At 39.3% G+C, this 23,491-nt stretch overlaps 1 protein-coding gene across 2 annotated transcripts in view; it reads left to right on the top strand.

The window, feature by feature from the left end:
* Positions 1-23,491, top strand: part of cpne5a (copine Va) — a 71,935-nt gene that overhangs the window by 48,019 nt on the left and 425 nt on the right. For both annotated transcript variants that reach the window (XM_031286791.2, XM_031286792.2), the window contains 6 exons: positions 11,639-11,685; positions 12,041-12,222; positions 17,125-17,252; positions 18,848-18,950; positions 22,473-22,530; positions 22,739-22,812. In XM_031286791.2, coding sequence (XP_031142651.1) covers positions 11,639-11,685; positions 12,041-12,222; positions 17,125-17,252; positions 18,848-18,950; positions 22,473-22,530; positions 22,739-22,812 — 592 coding nt within the window. The remainder of the gene's footprint in view (positions 1-11,638; positions 11,686-12,040; positions 12,223-17,124; positions 17,253-18,847; positions 18,951-22,472; positions 22,531-22,738; positions 22,813-23,491) is intronic.

Here is a 23,491-nt window from a genome sequence, read left to right on the forward strand (position 1 = left end):
CTTCCATACCTCCGACTTTCCTCCACACTTGCTCAAAGTTAATTCTCCTGTTTTTCTTTTTTTCTTTACATCTTCAAGCTCCATGTTGCACTTAAGATACACAATACAGCACAGCAGGCCCGGTGTGATGCGTGCGAGAGGAGGAGACTCTGCGCATGAAGTGCTGCATTTTGTAACTGCAGCCTAAATTTTGTACACATTTGTTACTTTTATATAGCTTATATATACATATTTATAATATTTCTGATTATGGCATAGCTTTCTCCCCACCCAATTAGGCTAAATAGGTAATTGCTTGATCAAGGGTCTGGCCCGGGCCCGGCCCGGCCCGAGGATAGTGAGAATCTAAACTCTAGCACACAAACATGCAAAAGATTAAAAATAAAAATATTACAATGTGAAATAGTATTATGATATGATCTGCCCGAGCGCTTTCACTTCACGCACGGGCAGATCAGTTTCTTCTCCTGAAAATCTCTCCTTCCTGCTTAGCAAATCCACCATCATAATAGCAATGCGCCAAGGTACAAACGCACCTGGCTTTTAAAGGGAATGGGAGATGACACTCTGATTGGTTTATTGCATGTTACACCCAAAACACACCTATGATTATTAAAGTGCTCATATTATGCTCATTTTCAGGTTCATAATTGTATTTAGACACAAGTCCACAGCGGCCCTCTACGTGTATGTATGAGCCCGTCTCCACCGCATCCATCTGTGAGGTTGTCAGCTTTGTGTCTGCCTGGCTCAGAACGCCGTCCAGAAAAAAGCCACAAAGCTTAAAACGCTCTCAAAAGTTAGCATTGGCTGCTTCTCGCTTGCCATGATTACTCTGCTACCAGCCTCTGTCACGTCCCGTGTGGAGCTTGTGAGCGTGCAGCTGAGAAGGCAGTGTCACTGTCAAATCTGTCCCTGGTAAAAGTGACGTTGCGGCGAATTAAAAAAGGAACTACGTTTCGTTACCAAATTTTCAGTAGTAGTGCGTTACACTACTTTTTACCCTGAAAAAAGTAGTTACGTTACACCAAACACTGTATATAACACAACAAAGGAAAGGGAAAAAGCCCAAAAGCATAATATTAGCACTTTAAAGACACTAAGAACAACCCTTTTGTACGGTGGCCGACAGGGGCAAACGCCCTGCAACTTAAGAAAACACACGCAAATAGACAAAACACAAGCAAATTAAGAAAACAACTTCATTAATTTGACAACACATGCACAGCATTCAGCAAACGCACTGCAAATACCACAACACAACCAAATACATAAACGCACTGCAAATATGAAACGATGCAAAAAGAAAAGCACGCAAACCCCGAAAAAAGAAGCGATGCAAAAAGAAAAACAACTTCATTAATTTGACAACACATGCGCAGCATTCAGCAAACGCACTGCAAATATCACAACACAACCAAATACATAAACGCGCTGCAAATACACACAACACAACCAAATAGATAAACGCGCTGCAAATATGAAACGATGCAAAAAGAAAAGCACACAAACCCCGAAAACAAATGCAACAAAAAAACGCTGCATCCAGATTACACAACGGAAGTTCTCCAGGCCTCTAGAGGGAGCAGCTAAGTGGAACAGCTGGATTTTCGACCGTTATTAACCGATATTAAATTCATATTATTATTATTATTATTATTATTATTATTAATAACATAATATATTATTAATATACAGTCTATGCTCCCGTCTCATGACCTCCCGGCTGGTGCTGTCCTCGAGCTTCGGCTTTTCAAAATAAAAGCTCGCGTCTGGTCCGCTCTGTGTTTGTACTTGGTGGTGGTGTGTTGGATGTTGGTGAACTAAACAGTACGGCAATCATGCTGATGAATACAATAACTTTTTCAGCAGATGTCTTACTTACAACACGTTGGAGTTAGCAAAGCAGTTTTGTGTTTACATGTGCGAGCGGGATTTATTCAGTTTGATAAATCCCACGGTAAATTGGCTGGTTTACTAACAGGGAGGGACTAGAAATCCTGTCTGTTTTTTGTATTTCAAGAGCGAATTGCTCCACAATATGAATACAGATTTATCACTTATTTTGTTGGTAACCGCTGTTGTATAATCACAATATTACACTTGAGGAGGCCTACACTTCAGTAATTTCGGACCTCGAAATTAAACCCTCTCATGTGGCTTAAACAAACGTCAACGTTAAACACTGATGCAGTTTTAAATGTTTTATCACCACGAGTTTACAGACACGTCTCTGCTGATTGAGTATCACCTGTGACCTGAGCTGAGACACACCCACCAAACGAGAGAAAACAGATCTCAAACATAGATTTAATATTTACAGTCTATGCAGTCTATGCAGTTTCTCTCTCTCTCTCTCTCTCTCTCTCTCTCTCTCTCTCTCTCTCTCTCTCTCTCTCTCTCTCTCTCTCTCTCTCTCTCTCCCCGTGAGGTCGAAAATCCAGCTGTTCCACTTAGCTGCTCCCTCTAGAGGCCTGGAGAACTTCCGTTGTGTAATCTGGATGCAGCGTTTTTTTGTTGCATTTGTTTTCTGGGTTGGTGTGCTTTTCTTTTTGCATCGTTTCATATTTGCAGTGCGTTTATGTATTTGGTTGTGTTGTGTGTATTTGCAGTGCGTTTATGTATTTGGTTGTGTTGTGATATTTGCAGTGCGTTTGCTGAATGCTGCGCATGTCTTGTCAAATTAATGAAGTTGTTTTTCTTTTTGCATCGCTTCTTTTTTCGGGGTTTGCGTGCTATTTGCAGTGCGTTTGCTGAATGCTGTGCATGTGTTGTCAAATTAATGAAGTTGTTTTCTTAATGTGCTTGTGTTTTGTCTATTTGCGTGTGTTTTCTTAAGTTGCAGGGCGTTTGCCCCTGTCGGCCACCGTACTTTTGAACCATGCGCCTGATGCACGGACCATTTTTTCCACCGTAAAACTAGCAAAAGTGGATTCGTACATGCCCCTAGATCATTAAAATAGGGCCCATAGTGTGAATGAATATGAATGACTATGGTAAAATATGGAGAAGATCTGAGAGCTTAATTAAAGGCGAACAACCTGTCACATATGGAAATGTTTCTCAGTGGATCAGTGGCTGCCCTGGTTTTAATTTTCTGCTGCTTTGCTGTTGATGACTGAGTGTCCCAGATCTGTCCTGTTGGTCTCTTTCCAGATCACGCAAATGGACACACATACATGCACTCAAAGTAATAGTGTTTTTTATCCTTACTACATGTTCACCTCTGATTTAGTTGGTCTTTAAGATGCTGTAAAGTAATACAATGGAGGGAGAAGGAAAACAAAAGGACTTATACAATGTAGGTCCAAATCTTAATGTAAAGCATTTAGATTCATACTTCAGTTAATGGGGTTGCTTGTCTTTTTGTTGGTGTACCTTTATATAATTTCATAGTCACAAAACCGCAGATAAACACTTAACCAAGTTCTAAATGTGAGCTCTGGGATTTGCTGATACTGGGCCATGTACACTACTGTATTCCCACTATTGTTCTTGCTTTGATTGGATGCAGACATATTTCTGCATGACATTTGGGAAAAAGGAAGCTCATAGACAGAAGTGAGCGATAACTTACTCTTAACAAATGTGTGGGATATAAGGGATTTGGTGGAATAATAAATATCTGTAATCAGTCTGTCCCAAATGAGACCCTGAAATAAGATAAACAAAAAAATGGTCTGCAAATGATTCAAGACCACATTGTACCATTTTATTGGATTTTGCTTTCATATACAAACTGATTTTTCAGAGCCGATAAATATTTACAAAACTCAAATTTAATCTAAAGAAAAATATCACAACAGAAAGAGTAGTGTAGAATGCTTTTCCTCAGATGGCAAAACCCTGTTTCTTAAATATGGGGAGAAAGACGCTGCCACTAACCTGGAGGTCAAAGATGTTCACCACCAAAAATATTGCCCAAATTTCTGGCAGATGTCTTCACACATAGCTGACAAAAGATTGCTTTACTGTAATATTGTATGCGCAATACATTAAATCGAGCACTCCAGCAAAAGAAAACGTAAAGATTGACCTGTTTCAAATGCTAAGAACAATTGTTAGTTACCTGCTATGCATTTCCATTGAAGTAAATGAGATGAGATGAGCCTTTATTGATCCCCCGAGGGGAAATTCAGGAATAAGTAGTTAGAATATACTACTGCTGGCTCGCCTTCTATTCAATAGTAAACTAATAAACATTGTGTATTCATAGATGGTTGAGAAAGGCTCTTCCCAGGAGAACAACGTGGACTTAACCCAAGTGGGTAAACATGTGCAGGAAGAACATGGATCATCTATTTCATGGTTCTAAAATGTTCAACCTACATCCTACTGATAGCCATTTTATTCTGATTGTGTTGACAGGAATCTGATTGAGCTCTAATTGTGATTATTTTTTAGAAGAAACATAAATGCAGCTACTTTCCAATGCAGCACACTTGTTACTTTCACCTAAATCTGTTGGACAGCATGTGTTACTTAATGTCAGTACTCTAAAATCAGATTGGAATTGAACTCGTAATAAAACCATCAGTTTGAAGTTTGAAACAGCTTTGTATCCATCATGTTAAATGAAAAGTGGTAATCTTTACATGCAACTGTTTCAAATTCGAGAGAGATTACTCCAATAATTAATGTGACCCAGTGACGCATTATGTAGAGTGGTACTCCATCTTTTTGTTACATGTTGTGATATTAAAAGCTCCTCAGGTTTTAGTGTCATGTTTGGGAGAGGGGCTGATGACAAAGACTATTACTTTAAAAAACACTAATGGCAATTTGAATATAAAATAAATCCAAAAAATACTTCGCTCCAGCATCTGTGTTCTGATATTTTCTCTTGAGGTCTTTTAAATCATCATGAAAGACTCGCTGCAGCCTCTTTTCCTTCTGTTTTTTTTCTCCCTAATGTTTTCTTTGAATAGTGCAGTCATCAAAGGAAGTCCTTGTATATTAGAAGTCTCGTAAGGAGCAGCAGAGATAAGAATTGCCTGGAAGATACCATCAAAAACATGACAGTTACGTAGGATGCAGAAAAAGTCTTGAACTTGTTTCAGTTATCCCTGGTATTATATTAACTCATATTATTAGACTACTTGTTTTTACTACTGAAACATTGATCCATTTAATTCCAAATATATAGATTGCATTTGATTTGTGAATGTCTGCTTTCCCTTCTTTCCTTTGATGTCTATGAGCCAGCAGCTCGCTAGAACGTGTGAATATTTTAGATATACAAGCCAAAATATTTTAAGATATTATTTGTGTACTGCTGTTATCCAATAGATCTTCATAATCTATATGTGCTATGGTAGCTAATGTAAGATATTTGTGACACAACCGCAAATATAAAAGTGTACTACAACAAATTTTCACAGTCATAAATAACCTGATTTGTCAAGTAAGAAAAGCTAAATAAAAGCATCTAACAGATCCTCTGCTTGGAGCAGATTGCATGACAGACTGATAAAGAAAATAAACAAGATTACTAGTGCTAGCAGTGGAGGGATGAAACAATGAGTGCTGCTGCTTATCCATGATGGGATCCAGATTAACTGTAGCCATGGAAAAGGAAATGACAGACTTCCAGTGTTTAACTGAAGAGAGTTCAGGAAAGGTGAATGCTGTTTTGGTCACTTAATCTGGAAAACCTTCAGGCAACTTTAAAATTGCATTAACCTTTATAGCCTATTCTCCACTGAACATTCACCAAGATAGGTCAGACAGGTTTATTTGTATAACCCTTAATAACTGTTTCTGTCTCAAAGGACTTCAAAACACCCACATTATGAAAATAAACCACAGCCCCACAACTTTAGCCCTTCAAATGTGGATGAGAAAAACTCACAAAAGCTCATTAAAAACAAAAGGATTTGCCCCACTGGGACGGCCAAACATGCAGTGGGCCAATGAAGATTAAATGTACTGTATGTATCTTCTCATTATAAGTTGTTTGGTGTTTTAAATGGCTAGATGGTGTTCGGGGAAATAAGCAGCTCACATCAGCAAGATAGAAAAAGGAGATCTTAGCTACCTGAGCAAACACATATTCCAACAAATCACTAACATAAAAGCATTTTTTTTTACTATAATGAATCCTTTTGTTACGTCCTAATCTTACACATTTTCGGAAAATCTTACTTAAAATCATACTTCAATTGGAAATTGATGTGCAGTATGAAAGTTTCTAGAAAAAAACAAGTTGCTAAATGTTTTGAGTCAGACTCAGAATGAATTCTGTTCTGCAAGAACAAAATTAGCAATTTATGGGTTCTGGCACAGTCAGTGTTTGTCCAATGGATCACTTTGTTTTGGTTTGGCATCTGTACTACTGTAACTGGGTGAAAGATTACTTTTTTTTCAAATCATGCAAATGTATAACAAGCAACTGTAAAAAAAAAAAAAAAAAAAGAAGCTGAACCTGAATGTCTGCCAACCCTGCCATTCAGAGAGATGATGAGAAATATGATCAAAATCCTGCATCAGCCTGTATACATCTGAGAAAAAGAAAATACATCTGATCTTTTCCTCTATTGGGTTCTCCTTTCACAAGTGTTTGCTTTACTGCTCCCTTTCTAACAGGTGATAAGTAACATGATGCATTTCAGATGATTTTCTGAAGCGGAGGGTAAAAAAGCAATTTCTTCTCCAGACACACCATTACATCCTGACTCATACAGTTTCATTAATGTTCAATTGGGGCAGATATATAGCCAAACAGAGGTAATTAAAGTCCAAAAGCCACATGCTGCTCTGATTCTGAGAGGCTAATGAAAGATTTAAATTATTTTCATTGCATGTTCAAATTTTTCTTTTTAAATCAAATCTGCAGTGAGATCGGCCGTGCCATTGCTTGCGTGGAGTCTCTGTTGTGTGGAGATCTTATTAAGGTTTAATAGTTTCATCCCAAAATATCTTGTTGCCCTGAAATGGTAGAAAGTGATGCGTTTTTGTTTCTCCATTTCATTAAGGTTTGCTTTGTGGTCGACTGCAGAGTGGTATTGTTACAGGAGTACACCATTTTCTTTTCTTCGTCTTTACTGCCCTTTTGTGTTCACTGTTTCTTGAAAATAGATATTTCTTGGCTGTCATTCTTCTGCCACTTTATATTTGACTGCTTGCATAGTGGTTTGTTATCTGTTATCTGTTTTGATGTTAAAAGATTGGTGTTTCATTCTGAGATAGTGCCTTGGTTGGTCCTGTTTACAGGGGAACATTGGCACTTCACTTTAAATGTATATATGGCACAGTTCAGTTTTGAGATAACAGGGAAGCAGAGGTAGTCTGGCTATCACCAGACCAAGCTCAATCTACTGCACAAGAGGCGTGATCAACGGGCATAGTTCAAATGACGCTGTACGCAATTGGATAGTCCTTCAACCACTCAGACCAACGATCCGACGTACTTTGCAACAACGGGGTTTGAGCTGAGCTCCATTCTTTTGGCCACCAGCGGGGCTAGCTGGTAAATTAGGCTTTTACCAAAGCCGCTCAGTAGTAAGGCAAACACATCCTTCTTTTGTAGGAATTGCTCCAGGGCAAGTTTTTGTTCTGTTTTCAGAGAAAATTTGCCTTTGAAATCTTTTAAAACAGCAGCGACAGCAGCATCAACGGGTCGCTGCACTTAAGTGGCCGCCATGTATAATGTAAACAAAAAGCTATCGTCATCGTGTTAAACCCGCCAATAGCGCGCCAGGTGGATAAGCCAGTTTGTGATTGGTCCCCGCAGATATGTAACGGAAGCAGGATAGAAAAATGTACAGGTTTCCAGCCTGAGCTACAGGGCGAAATCAAATCGCAGGCAGATTGGGCTGGGTTTACCCAGTCTAAAGTAGAGGCACAGTTGTGTTCATATTTGTCAGGGGAATCGCTGCATCTGGAAACTGTCATGACAATCTCCACTCTAGACCTCCCTGACCCTTTGTTTTTTATTGTTTTACAGCCACATACTAAATATCCAAATGCATAATTTCCATTAGGGATGGGGCATATGTCCCCCTCACTTTTATAGTTTCAGTTTGATTTCTTACTAAAATCTCTCTGAACATTGTTGGGTAACAACTTTACTTGAAGGTATCTACATAAGATGACACATGAACCCTAACCCTAACCCTAACTTGTCATGACAAAAACCGAATGACACTTAATGACAGAAGCGTTATGTCATAAACGTTTATGACTTGTTTATAATGTTTATGACACGTTCATGACAGTGTCATGTCACTCTTATGTAGATACCTTCAAGTAAAGTGTAACCCATTGTTGTCTTACTGTCCAGTCACCATAGTCCAAATGGGAGATCTGGGTCGCTAAACATTTGGATATTTTCCTCTGAGTCCTCCTCAGTTATTACATCTTTAATGTGGATGTCCAATCAGTACTGATGGTATATGTAGTCGGCTCTACGCGCTGTATTTCCCCTGTGGCTTCTTGTTAAGCAGCTGGCCGGTAAACAGTACTTGTTGGCATCTCATTCTTTCTTCGGAGGCAGACAAAAAACACCCTAAAATCGCCCTGCAGGCCTTGGTTGTCTCTGAAAAAGGTCACATCTTTGTCCAAGTACACATGCACAAACGCAAAGGCACCACCAGGCAGTCGGTGTTTGTTCTCTTCCCGTGGCCTCCGCCAGCCATATCCTCCCTGCTCCAGCTGCAGCCTCCCTTGGCCTCTTCTTTTGGCTAAATATCTAAGGTAGTCAAAACATTGTAAAATGTACACTTTAAAAAAATCTTGTCCATAACATCCTCTTGCTGATGGAAGCGCAGCTATTTTGCAATACAAGCGAAGAGAGAAGGGAAGTTCATCCTCTTGTCACGTCATAAGAGGACCGAAGTAAAGCAGATTTTGCAGCTGCAGCCGGCTGAACACCAGAGACACGGAAAACATTGGAAATAATGACATGCTTTTTTCACACCATATCTGGTTCAAATAGATAGAGATAAGGTTGAAAATGACTGAATTTTCCCTTTAACGAGCAGCAGCAGGGTACCTTTTTTGTCCTGTGTTTTGCCTCTCAGGCTACATACAGGCCGCCCTACCTAATTGCTGGTGGTTGTTGGGGCTGTATGCAGCCTTGAAAATAATACCTGCAGACTTTGCTCAGGCCGAGGAGAACGTCTTTACACTCTGTGTTAGTTTTGTACGTTAAAAAAAAATCAGTTAATCTTTATTTTAATTTAAGAAAAGGCAGTGAAGCTCAGTGCTTTGGTAGTAAAATTGAGGCTCAGAAAGTATCAGGTCTCCATCAAAGAAACTTAAAAGGACTTTAAGTAATGTTAGTGCATACAGTGGTATACATATCTCTACTATCCTTTATACTATATATATTAAAAATATTACATGTGCCGCCACTTGTGAAACCAAACCTCCTCCCTTGTGTTAATTTGCCTGCATTTCATTACACAAGAAAATCCCTGTGCCTATCTTCTCATTGATGTAGTCTGGGTTGGCCAATTTACAGCACATACTGATGAGACTGTGTCCTAGCTGCATTCTTTGTCACACTGTTTTCATTACATCCATCCGTCCCAGATTGCAAAGACTGTAGGGATTTCACATTACAAAGATTCCTGCCATATGGTGTTTGTCTAACTGAAAGGGGAAAGTCAATATGACACAGATACGTTTGTACCTATTTTAAACCATTGCTGTGATTCAAGGTGATACACATATGGTTGAGGAGCTGTCATTTTAGCCGAGGACTAAACCGAGAGAAGAGGAGATGCTGAGCGAGTTAGTGATGATATGAAGGACAGAGTGAAACCTATAGGGAATTATTGGACTGCCTGTTCTGAAGGATTTGTCCTTAATCAGGTTTTGAGAGGCCAATTAAAGGCTCAGATTTCTGAACTCCTGATCAAATGTAGGAACAGATGATGGTGCATTAATTAGTCCTAAGAGCGATACATTACTTAAAGAAGAATCATCCACTCTCAAGGACTATAGATTTGAGGATTGCATGGATAAAAATAGTAACCCTAGATCAACCATCTGTCACTGATTCTAGACCTAGAAACAGTGCAGCATCAGTCAGCCTCAATCCATATTGATTTTTTAGTTTCGAAATAATTTGTGTGCTCATCTCTTAAACAAATCCCCACTGCGCGTCACAAGTGAAATAAAGAAAAGCAATTCCAGAAAAACAATTGGTGAAAGCCAAGCCAGTCAACGTGTGATGGGAGATTTAACTCGTCCTGCATCAACCCACAGATAGACAGACTGCAGGTGTCCATGGTATGTTGGCCTTTTGTTTCTCTGTACTTTTCTCTAATAGAAAGTGACATTACTAAAAATGGCCTGATTTCTGAACCTGTTTATCCAGTGAATCTTCATGAAAAACTACTATACAGAGTAGGATAGATGAATAGATAGTAGGACGGAGACAACCCAAACTCTAACTGTTTAGTGTTTGTTTTGTGCGTTTATGTATGTTTTCTTGTTAAACTCTTTGTTCATTTTTATATACAGTATATTTTTATATTTTAAGGATTGTGCGTTGTAAATGGGTTTAGGATATTAATGCTATAAATGTGACACTTGTCAAAAAAAGTATTGGACCATGTTGTAGGCTGCTCCCACTTTCCGCAGAGTGTAGCAGCTACTGTCTGAGGATGAACTTCCAGGCTAAGCTCTGATGACCGACTGTAATAGGCAGTTTGACTGACAGTTCCCGTGTGAGCATTTCTACAGTCCTGCACGCTAAGTTAACACTAACTCACCAACTTGCTTTTCTAGCCAAACATTCAAAACTAACCACAGAACTCAGCAGAGACTTTTAAATTTAAAGCAGCATGCCATTGTAACAATTCTCCTTTGTCAGCTGAGCGGTCCAGCTCAATGCTGATTAATGAGCTGGGGTCAGAGTCGCCTCAGGAAGAAGGTGCCATTATCGGCGATACTGCACATGTAGGAATTTCTGAATGGAGGTGAAGTCAGGAAAGACAATCAGTGTTAATCACAATGAAAGAGTACACGTGATCTAAGCTCCCCTTCCCTTTCTCTCTCCGTTTGTCTCATGGGCAAATCCAGCAGAGACTAGTTCAGCCATGTGTAGTTTCTTTTCAAGGTGTTGGCTATCATTACGGGTTCATGAATAAAAAATATCCAGTACTCTTTGGACATTTTGTGAGGCTGCTTTTTTTTTAGATTGATGCAGTGAATGGAAGACCTCAACTTTTCCATTGACCATAAAATAGCAACCGCATAGAACAAAGACAATAACGTGATTACAATGATAATAAAGATTATGATGTGGTTATAGTGCACAGTATACATGATTGTGTAAATGTTCATGTATCTTGAACAAACACGTTTATAGTCAAAAACAGCTAGTAAGGAATTGGGATTATTTTCTTTTTACATCTGTTTGCCGTGTTAATAACCATATCTTTCCTCAGTGTGATGTTTAGTCAAATCATGTAGCCAGCCGCGGCAGCTCATTCTGTGGCCATTTGTGAAATTACTCTGCCTTTAATAGTTTTGCTAGGTTTTTGTGAGATGTGTTTGTGGTTTTGTCAGATTAGAAGTAGAGCAGAAGGCACAGTAAAACCAGGGAGAGCCTCATTAAACTGCAGCGCTGAGTTTTCCTGCCTCTCTTATTGTTAACAGCATTCTTTCCCCCATTCATCTGTTTCAGGACTCAGATTCACTTCACAGTGGCCATTGATTTCACTGCATCAAACGGTGAGTGTTTTAACTCCCATCATCCTGTTGTGCTTCCATTTATCATCTGATGTATCACTATGGCGTTTTCCATTAATCAAAGAGGAGGCTGGAGTTTTCTCCTTGCTTGTAATATTCTTACTTGTTACACTTTCTTTTTATTAAAGTGTTTGCACGATAAAAATTAAGTCAAGGACATAATATAAACATTGAATTCCAGTATTGCTAATAAACCAGATAGTCACATTGAGCCCCTCCTCTCATTCAAAACATCCAATTTAGCCTCGGGTCTCTCATGTTGCTCCTGTTGCAGCTGTCAGTTCGGCCTCAGTCTAATGGTTTGCATCACTGACTCTGACTTCTCTTGTCTTGGAAGGAAATCCATCCCAGTCCACGTCACTGCACTACATGAACCCATACCAGATGAATGCCTATGCCATGGCCCTGAAGGCCGTGGGAGAGATCATCCAGGACTACGACAGTGATAAGATGTTCCCTGCCCTGGGATTCGGTGCTAAGCTGCCCCCTGATGGGAGGGTCTCCCACGAGTTCCCTCTGGTGAGTAAACTTTGGGGTTATTTCAGACACTCGGGTTGTAATTCAGCATCAGAATTGTTAATAAAGTGAATCAGACTCTATGTGTGAAAATGAATTTGGCCCTCCCAGTGGAGCTTATCTTTGACTGTGAGCACTTGTTTGCATTTTTATGCTCTCTCCAACATGTATGGATAACGTGCATTATGGATGTGTGGATTTTGAGATGAAGGCTGCTACACCTCTGACATGCATAATTCAGAGTGAATTTCGTTTACCTTTTATAGTGCAAATTAGGTTCTGTAAGGCTGAAGGATTCTTAAATCAATTTGGCTTGTCTCTGCCAGCTAATGTTCTCTGGCTGCTGCATAGTACAGCCTAATGAGGAGTCTGCCTACTGGGTAACGTCTGCATCATCTTTCTATTAAAATTTGCCAATTAAGATTCATCCCACCATATAATTGAAGCCTCATTCTTTTATCCTTTAGTCTTGTAAGTGAGTTTAAAAGTAAAGTGGGATTCCTGGGTGAAATATTTTTATTATATATTTTCGGTTAGAAATGTGCCTTGTTGCTAAGGAAGCTACTGTAACCGTTGAAGCAAGGTTTGACAAGCACATCTGTGGGAGCAAAGACAGACAGTTTTCAAAATGTTTCAGCCCTTAAAGAGTAACTCCACACTGCTCCATCTTTTATGGCAGAGAAGTACTACTACACAGACTCTCTGTGGGTTGCAATGAAAATTGCAAAGTAATAAGATATAAGTCGGATGAACCTGATCACAGTTGGGTGTGGTGTGGTGTGTTGTGATTGAGAACACACCTAGCTGCTGCATCACTGTTGCACCTTTTTTCCAGTACAGAAACCCAGAAGTGTGTTTAGCCTAGCTTAGCTTTGATTGAAAGCAGTCTAAGTTTCTATAAAGTTAAAGCTGTCGTATTTACACCCTGTTTGTTTTGTACTTAAAGGTGCAATATGTAATACTGACAGCTAGTGTTTAAAATAGTTACTGCAGTACAAATTCAAAATACTAGTACTCTATCTATATAATTCAATGTGAGTACACAAATGTTGAAATTAAATAAAATGCCCGTCCCTTGTAGCCGTGATAAATTAGCCTGAAGCTAATGCTTACCTGTTCAATTAGCCAACTCGGCGTCCTTTTGGGCTTTAAGCTCTCTCCATCTTTCAAATACATCTCCAATATTTACCCAGGGTTTGTCTCTGGTCACGCAACTGTTAGAAACATGCCTTTTTTTTTAGGTCGGGTAGAATCTATCTCTGTTGATCCTGTTTGTTTGTTTGCTGCTTTCATTGCTGTACTAACGTTACAGCTGTAACGCGCTGAGTTTACGTTTTTACAGGTATATCTGGCAACCCGGCCTGGTTGTCAAACTGGGTAACAACACACAGGCCAAAACACAAACAGAAATTCCGTCACGGAATGGAAATTTCAAAAGGAGAAAATATTGGCATTAACATTGTTGTCAGAAAAGATAGTGTTTCAACTTAGCATGTTTCCTTAATATCTGATGACGCATTTAACAGCTTTAACACATTTAGAAATAGAAAATGGATGTTGGATGTATTTTTGAAAATGTTTTGACTAACAAACTTTTCAGCTAACAACAAATATGTGTAAATAAGCCACCTTTGGGGTTGTTGTTTAAAGGAGGCTAGCTGCTTCCATCTGGATTTAGACAGTTTTCACTCACATGACACACTCATTCATTCACTCACTATCTCTATTGTGTTAGATGACAAAATCACAAACACTCACGAAGACCTCTGGTCATTTCTTTCTTCTGGCAGTCATCTATATTTGTGTTTTTTCCACATCTGCGCAATGCATGATGGTAGTTTTCTCGCAATTAGTAAGCACCAATGTGGCATAATCTGAGTTCACTCTGAAGGGTATAATAACTAGACATTCATAAACACAGACAAACAGACACAAAAACTCTTTTGTTCCTGCTGCTGTAGGCTTTGTTAATAATTCAATGTGAAATGTGGACTTCTGTGTAGTATGTATTTATTTTTGTCCTTTATTGATGGTGTCTGTTGTTTGTATAGCCTATGTGTTGTTTATGTTACATTCTATTGCTGCACAACGAATTGCCCCTCGGGGATAATAAAGACTCCCTGACTTTGACACATCAGAAAACGCTACAAAGCAGAATATACAGTAGTTGATATATCCATTCTTAGTGCTTTGCTAGGCTAAACATGTCCCAGATTCATATAATTAGGGCCCGAGCAGTGAAACTGCAAGGACCCTATTGTTTTTGGTCAGATTATTATTTTTCCGAGTCCTTCGTCACATTTTTGAGGGGGTTAGAATGCACGAAAACTCACAAAAATTTGCACACATGTCACAACTAGTGAAAATTGCAAAGATTAAAAAAAATATCCACCACTAGGTGGCGCTATTGCAGAAAAAAAAACGGCCCTATAACTCCCAAACCGTACATCGCACATTTAAAAACCATATATTTTCACGTTCCCTGGATCCAGCTGAATCTCCTGATATAGGCCACGCCCATTTCTGCCTAGATTTTTATGCGTGAAAAATCGCGATTTATCGAAAACCTACTTTGCCGAACTCCTCCTAGACCGTGTGACTGATCTGCACGAAACTTGGCAGGTAGCATCTCCAGATGGACCTGACAAAAAGTTATCCAAAGAATTTTTATAGGATAAAAATTGCGCATATTACGCACAAACAAATGTATGTAGCTAAGTATGAAAACACCAACTTTGCCATATCTCAACCAAAATAAATGCTATCAACGCAAAACTTAAGATTCTTGTTTGCCATGACCCTCTGGAGGTGCCCCACACATTTTACGAAAATTGGCCACTAGGGGGCGCTACAAGTACATAAAGTTTATATCTCATGAATAGCTCATCCGATTTTTTCAAAATTTGATGGGTACCATCTAGGGCCACTCCTGAGGCCACCCCTACAGTGGGATACTGATTGATCAAAGTGGGTGTGGCCTATGGGACCCACATTTGGATTCACCACTTACACTAATGTGAACAACTTTAATTTTACGGGGTAGATGTACAATGGGTCTTGGACCTCACCTACCAAAAATGACACATGTGGACCACTAGGTGGTGCTATACTGACGTCAAATGTGTTTTTGCCTAAAACTCCCACATTACACATTGCACATTAGAAAGCCTTACATCGACGTGTTCCTTGAATTAAGCTGAATCACATGATACAGGCCCTGAATATTTCCGCTAAGAAGTTTTTTCGCAATATCGTGCAATGGGCAAAACCAACTTTTTTGAACTTGTTGGCCATGCAACCGATCTGCACGAAACCTGGTACAGCATGTCCAGATGGACCTGACCAAAAGTTATCAAAAGAATTTTGCTACGTTAAAGTATGCCGATTTGACGACCAAACAAATTTTCCTAGCTAGTTACCACACACATATCATATCATATCTCGGCCAAATTAAATGTTATCAGCAAAGAACTTGAGATCATTGTTCAACATCCCACTTCAATGCTCTCTACCAAATCTGCCAAAGATCGGCCATTAGGGAGCGCTATAATCAACGTTTATTTGTTTTGGCCAATAACTCAATGCATTTAAAGATTACTTTTGGAGCTTTTCCCTTTATTATAGTGACAGCGTATAGACATGAAAGGGGGAGAGAGATGGGGGATGACACGCAGCAAAGGGCCGCAGGTCGGATTCGAACCCAGGCAGCTGCAGGACTCAGCCAACATGGGGCGAACGCTCTTACTGGGTGAGCTAGAGGCCGCCCCAACTCAATGCATTTAAATGGGAAATTTGCAATTGCAATATCTCTGACAGACTAAATGCTATCAACACGAAACTTGTGATGCTTGTTCGGCATGCCGCTCTGAGGCTCTGTACCAAATTTGGTAAAGATCGGCCATTAGGGGGTGCTATAGTCAACGTAGACCAGTTTGGGCCCTTTTACCCCTTCTGAGGTCGAGCATATAGGTCATATACGACGCCAAATGTCACTTCTGATTCATAACTTAATAACTTTATAATTATAACTAGTAGAAACATACAGTCTTTTGGAGCTAAAAGCGAACAGCTGCCCCGTTCTGCTGATGTCTTTGTTGTCTTCCTAGCCCTTACAGAAGGTTTTGTATCCAGCCTAGAAGTCCAGAGTTTTTCGGGGTCTTTGTGCCATTAACAAAACTTGAACACATTGTTCCTCATGGCCGGTTTAGCATCTGTGCCAAACTTGGCGGCAATCGGTCATTAGATGGCGCCGTTTTAATTTTTTTCAATAATCGGCAAAATATCGATATATGGGAAACCTACTTTGTCTAACTGCTCCTCAGGCGTGAGTCCGATCGGCACGAAAACTTGCATATAGACTCAGAGGACCCTCATGACAAAAAGTTATCAAAAGATTTTTGATAGCTAAAACAGTGCGCAAGTTATGGAGGACCAAGTTCCTGTAGGTGGGTGTCGAAACAGGAACGGTTGTATCTTGGCAAAAGTTAATCCGATTTACATGAAATTTAGAATGCGTGGTCTACATGTGATATTGCGTCTGCTAGTACCCCCTTGGCAAGGAGCAAGGGCCCGTCATCACTGCTTGCAGCTTTAATTTTTTTTATTTTTATTTGAGAATATTGTAAACAAGCCAGAGTACTCGGTACACTGTGACATCACTGCTGGTTGTGGTCAGAGGTGCGACAGACAAATACTGTATGAAACTTTCAACCTGAGAGGAAAGTAAAACACTCTTTTCAGCCTGACATTAACATTAAGTTACTCTTCAACTTTACTCCCAGACACATTGTGATAATAATGAAACACTAATTATTGTTTACATTAACTATTAATTGTAAAGTCAATTCCATTCTGACTACAATTGTGGTTTCTGTACCGTTCATGTTTTGTTTTTGTTTTTCTCAGAATGGCAACATTGAGAACCCGTACTGTAACGGCATGGAGGGGATTCTCGAAGCTTACCATCAAAGCCTTAAGACAGTTCAGCTATATGGACCCACCAACTTTGCTCCTGTTGTTAATCATGTGGCAAGGTACAAGCACTGTCCCAGTGAACATCACAGAGCACAGTCGTCCTTTCTTTGAAAGTCAAATTGTAAATAATCCTAAGCGGGTAGAAATGCCGTCAGAGGTATTAAGACAGTGAATTATGGTTTCTCTATGAATTGAGCAGAACTAATGAAGGGAAAATAAACAATCGGCTTCCAAGCTGAGATGAATAGAAATGGTAATCGAGTATATGCAGGACCAGACATATTAGAGTGCAGATGCTACATTGCTTTTTGGACGTCTAGTGTGGTGGTGGGCTGCACCACATGGTTTGTTTAAACAGTAGTGAAACTATAATAAGGCACGGGTGTACACATTTGTGTTTGACAAATACATTAATAAACACTTAAGTAATACAACATGATTCATAAATAAAACTCTTAGAAGGATTTTATGCCTAATTAAAAATGTCACATTATTTGAAGAGTCTCTGTTGAAAGCAATCGCAGACTTAAAATAAATACAATTTCTACAGTGCAGTTAAACTCGAATAAAATTCTTCACAAAGCGGTTGCAGTGCCTCAACTATTCAGAACAAGTGAAATAGGTCATCCAGTAAACCATTGATGAAAAGATTAAAATGACTCTTTTACATGGCCAGAAACAGATCTTAACATTAGATGTTGAGCAGAACATACAATTGTTTTTGGTAGAAGGGGTTTGAAGTTTATACATTCACTGTTTTACATGAGGCACAGGCAGAATGCTCTTAAATGGATAATGGTGTTGATGCAAAATACATGCTGTATACTAGATGTACAGTATGATGTTAAATTGTTAATATGTTTAATGTTCTACGTTCTCATCTATGGAGTAATCTTAAAAATATAGACTCTATAATACAATATTGTGTTTATTGCTGCAGTTATTACTCTGCTAATGTGGTCAAATGAGGTGAGTGTGGCCCACATGGCTGTTTGGCAGCTGTGGAAGACAAAGGTCTCTTTAATCTCCTCAACACCAGTCATCGCTCTTGGCCTTGTCACTGACTGGTCAAGCGCTTTGATTAAAATGCCAACTCATCAAAGTCAAATTTACCAATTTGAAAGCGAGTGTAAGGGCTGACCTCTCACCTGTCTCACAATGATCTGTCATGTTTTTCCCCCGTCTTGCTCATCATGTGTGGTCAATCCAGTGCTAGGCAATCAATAATGCTCTAAAAGAATAAGACTGCAGCACTTGCATAAACAGTTTAATAAATTATTCATAGAGCAGCCAGCGATGGGCGACTGAAACTAGGCCACACTCACTGTGCTGTGTCTGGATAGACCTCTGAGACATGAAGAGCTATACAACATATTTCACTTCTTTACATGTCTATATTAAGCTTTTGTGTCATATGGTGGGCGGGGGGCAACATTCTTTCTGAAAACCATGTTAAAAACAAGTTTTTTAATGTTTTTAATCTCAGACACAGACGTTGCTGCTCTAGACTTTCTCTGTGGTTGTTTAAACCAATCTCAGAGTTTTATGTAAATTCATGGACATATCTGCATCTGTTTGAAATGTTGCTTTACCTTAACATGGTGTCTGTGGTACTGTCTTAAACCACTTTGTGCTGATTATTTCTCTGTTTTAGTTATGCAGCAGCAGTGCAGGACGGGTCTCAGTACTTTGTGCTGCTCATCATCACTGATGGCGTCATATCAGACATGGCTCAGACCAAGGAGGCCATAGTGAATGTAAGTGCTGCTCTAACACTACCTGGAGGACGTTCACTTCTCTTTCTCTTTCTCTTTCTCTTTCTCTTTCTCTTTCTCTTTCTCTTTCTCTTTCTCTTCTCTCTCTCTCTCTCTCTCTCTCTCTCTCTCTCTCTCTCTCTCTCTCTCTCCCCCTGCATTGGCATTGCAGGTGCTTTTAGCTTGCTGTGGCATTTCTCTCAGGCTCTCTCTTACTTTGAAGGGTGTATAAGCCAGTAGCACTAGATTTGAGGATTTATGGGATGTTTTCTGCTCCACTTGTCTCACCCCCTGTGCTCGGGTTCTCTGTTTGTCCAATATTTTTCCTTTTTATTGAGACCCTCATGAAGCTGAGGGCCTCAGCTGAGGTTTACTTTCTGGTCCACAGGTTCACTTTATTACTCAGCACACCATCTGAGGCACAGCAACACGTTGCTCTGACCCCCAGCAGACTGGGTTTAAAGGGAATTTGCGACTGTTAATCAAACCATTCGAACAGCCACACCTTCCTTTTAAGATCTTGTCTGCTGCTCTGCACTACTCGGAACCTGCTGTGTCTTGCTACCACCTCTCGCCTCTCAGTTTGGACCTGGCTACACTTTCCTCTGCCCACAGAGCAAAGGACTGACTGACCTGCCTCACTTGGCATGTAACGTTTGCCCCGGAGAGATGAATCATAATAAAAGAGTTACGTGACACGCTCATATCTGCACTTTTGGTTTCTTATTTGTGCTCTCTGATGCTGTGGTGTATATTTGCACATAGCAGATATCTGTTGGTAATGTTGCAGGTACTGCTGCTGTTCAAACTGTACTGGCCGAACTAAACCAGCACAGCTTAGTCTTCAGTGACTAATGTGTTCACACATCTAACAGGACAGCCTCTGGGGCCATCTTTGATGTTTTTCCTTTAAGCTCCAAATTTCATTTCAGGATTTTAAATTATACAAAAAGGGTCTCTCTCTGACCTGGTAGGCTTAAATATAAATGAATTTGTGCCCAGGTATTGGATTATGTCTCCAGGTGTCAGTTTGTTGTCTGGATAGAAGGCTGACTCAACCAGTAACTTCATAAAACCCATGAATATTTTAAATTTCAGAGACACTTAAAGAACCACTCTGAATCAACAAAGTAAATGTTTCACCTTTCTGGCCGACTTTGGACACTTACTGAACTAAAAAATAACCTGCATGTTATGTAAAAATGCTACAAGAAGAGATACTCTGCTACTGAATGTAATTATGTTGTACACATTTTATTTCTTATTTTACCAAATTCCTAATCAAGCCAGCATGTTTAGATGTCTGTTTTTTAAAATGAAATGTCCATCTTAAAACTTCTCTTTTCACATCACACTTCTCTCACCATTGACCTCTTCAACACCACATTCATTACAAACTCTTGCAGGAGAGCCAAACTTTGTTCAAACCCTAAGAACCAAGAGTTTATAAAGACACCGGATATGTTAATGTATATATGTATCTTGATTTTGCAGAAATCAATCATGCATGAGACATAGAAGCCAGCTATAGAAAACATGGAGTTTAGGGTTTGAATGTTTGACTCAGGGTAAACATTGTGCTTCAATAAAGAGTTGGAACAAACTGATTAAATGATTTGCCAAACTTAAAGTTACTAAAAAATGCGCTGAAATGAAAAATACATTTTCCAAGTTCTAGTTCTTTATCCCTATGGTAGTTGTTCATGTATCTCTTTTTACATGCTAAATGTATGAGTTTGTTTGCAAAAATAGATAAAAGCAATTCTTAAAATGAATAAATCAAAAACAGTTTGAGTGACATTGAGTACAAAAAAAAAACATGGTTTATGAAAATGTAAAAGTTGAGATTTCTAAAAACAACCCATCACCAGTTTAATATAAAACAGATACATCTCACATTTTTGAGTATTCTTTATATCAAAATCCATCTCTTTTCTCGTAAAAATATTTTTAATGACTCATCTTTAACTTGATCAAATCAAATGTGATATCGTCATATAAAGCCACACTTGACCATGAGCTTGTAGGTAACTAGCTGAGCAATATGATAGTTGGATTTCAGCTGGTTTATATTTCCACGTATAAGTTTCATTCTGAAATATGTCACGTCACAAAAAATAAACACGCTGTAACTCCCACCTCACTGTGACTTTAAGAGGAAATTAATGGGGAAATTGGATTATATGAAGTAAAATACACACACCGATGGGGCACAACAGTGTATTATACTGAAACAACAATATTTGCTTCAAGTCTTGGTATATTTGTTGTGGTTCTGTAGCCTGGAAATCTATGAGTAATGAAAATGGCCGAACTCGACTTGGCCCAACTTATATCAGATACACCGATGTGATTGGTGCAGCTCGGCTCCAAGGGCATGGGTAATGAGCATCATTACTCATTGCCAGAGTGACTCGCTGAGCAAATTCAAATTGTGCTCTCGCGAGAACTCTGGATTTCCAGGGTAGTGGTTCTGTGCAGTGAGAGGAGAATGTGTTCAGACAGATCGGTGGAGTGAGATCCCCTGAGTGACTTTACAGTAAAAGCAAAGTAACAAATGGTGTAGACTAAATAATTCAGCACTGGATACAGATATTTATAGGTATATGCGTGTGTGGTCTTCTGCTGCTGGAAATGGGCAAACCGAATGGATGTATTGAGAGCAAAAGGTCATGAGGAATGAGCCTGCTGGAGGGAAAGATAAAATGGGTAAAGGATATGGAGGGAGAATAATGATAGAGAACATGGAGAGGATGGTCCTTCTCAGTCTACTTACTCCTATCTGTGACAGGCCTCTCCCCTCAGGAGGTTTTTCCAGGAAAGCTGACCTACTTTTACCCCTGTAAATGCATTTCTACCACCAAGCATACATCATTCATTCATGCCAGAGCGTTCACATTCTCCACATCAGGACTGTTGTTTAGATTCATGCAGTGAGGGAAACCTGTACTACAAACTGTTTGGAAGATAAACCTTACATATTTTTATTTATGTTTAAGTTTAGATACACAGGCAGGACATGTGGCCTTTCTGTTCTGACCCTGATTGAAACACTTCTACATGCAAAGATCATGAATAGATCATGTTAAACTAAGTGATGTACAGTAAGTGTGCAGGACGATGTTTTTTTAATAAAGCGTTTGACTTTATTCATGTTTTTACATGTTACCCTTACTGTTTTACTGCACTTTAACTCATTTGGAATTCCACATTGTAAAAGCAGCCTGTAAAATGTGTACACTGTATAGAAGTTTGCTAAAATATTATGTTATAGGCTGGCTGTTGTAAAAACCTTGGGGCCCCTAAGTTGAATAATGTATTTTATATTTTTTCTCAGTCCCTGGATAACCCAAACTATGCAACATAATGTGTTATTTTATCTTGTCCATTATTGTTTCTGTTCTCTGGAGAAATGGTCTTGCAGATTAATTCTGACTTTGCAGAATGAGAAGTGTAGTGGGAGAAAAATAGAATTAACTGGAAATATAACCCCGACTGACTGTTTGTTCTTCTTGTTCACGACAGGCAGCCAAACTCCCCATGTCTATCATCATTGTTGGAGTTGGCCAAGCTGAGTTTGATGGTGAGAACAGTAACTAAAGTTCTTCAGGGAACAAATGTGTAAAGAAACAGTGGAAACCAGTTTATGGTCAGTTTGCATCAGGGATGGTTTGTTTTAGTCAAATTTACTCTTTAGGCTTGCCCTCAACCATAACAATTATTGTACATCATCATCAGTATGAATTTTTGTTTTTTTATGTGAGATTATTTTTAATACCTTTTCTCTGCAGCCATGATTGAGCTGGATGGCGATGACATCAGGATTTCCTCACGGGGGAAGTTGGCAGAGAGAGATATTGTACAGGTGAGACCTTTCTAATGTTTTAGCTCACTCTCAGTTTGACATGGGAAGGACACAGCTTATTTTCCAAAGACAGTGGTTACATGGTTCCCTGTTAGTGGCATTGCTTATAGATGTCGATGTTGGTTGTTTCTAGTTACGAAGCAAGATATCTCAAGAGCTACAGGCCAGATTGCCTTGAAAGATGTTAATTAATAACATGAATTCTCATAATCTTATTGGCAAGTGTTTGCAAAATTAGCAGAACACATTCATGCTCAAAAGAGGATAAACTCTTATATTAGATAGATAGATGTTTTAATGACCTGGTCTTTCCTCTAGTACCATTATCATGGAATATTTAACATGCTCTTATCTTTAAAGCTTCATGCATGTATCCCTATAGTATGTACCTCCGCAAAATCAACTACTTATGGCAGGTACAGACATGCCACATGGCGACCTCGAGAACTGTGATCAGTCAGCTTGGAAAGCTTGTGTTTCTGATGCAAGTAGAGATTGTTGAGAGTGAAGACGACATTAAGAAACTTAAAGAAAGCCTCAAATATCTGCTGATATTCAGGGACAAAAGTCTAGCAAAGCCACCTCCACTTCAGGTTTTCTACTAGAGCTACAGCTACAGAAGGGCTTTAGCCTGTTAGACTTGTTGCATATGATACATTCTTTTCATAAAGTCATACAT

The sequence above is a fragment of the Sander lucioperca genome, chromosome 12, assembly GCF_008315115.2.
Source record: "Sander lucioperca isolate FBNREF2018 chromosome 12, SLUC_FBN_1.2, whole genome shotgun sequence".
Taxonomy (NCBI): domain Eukaryota; kingdom Metazoa; phylum Chordata; class Actinopteri; order Perciformes; family Percidae; genus Sander; species Sander lucioperca.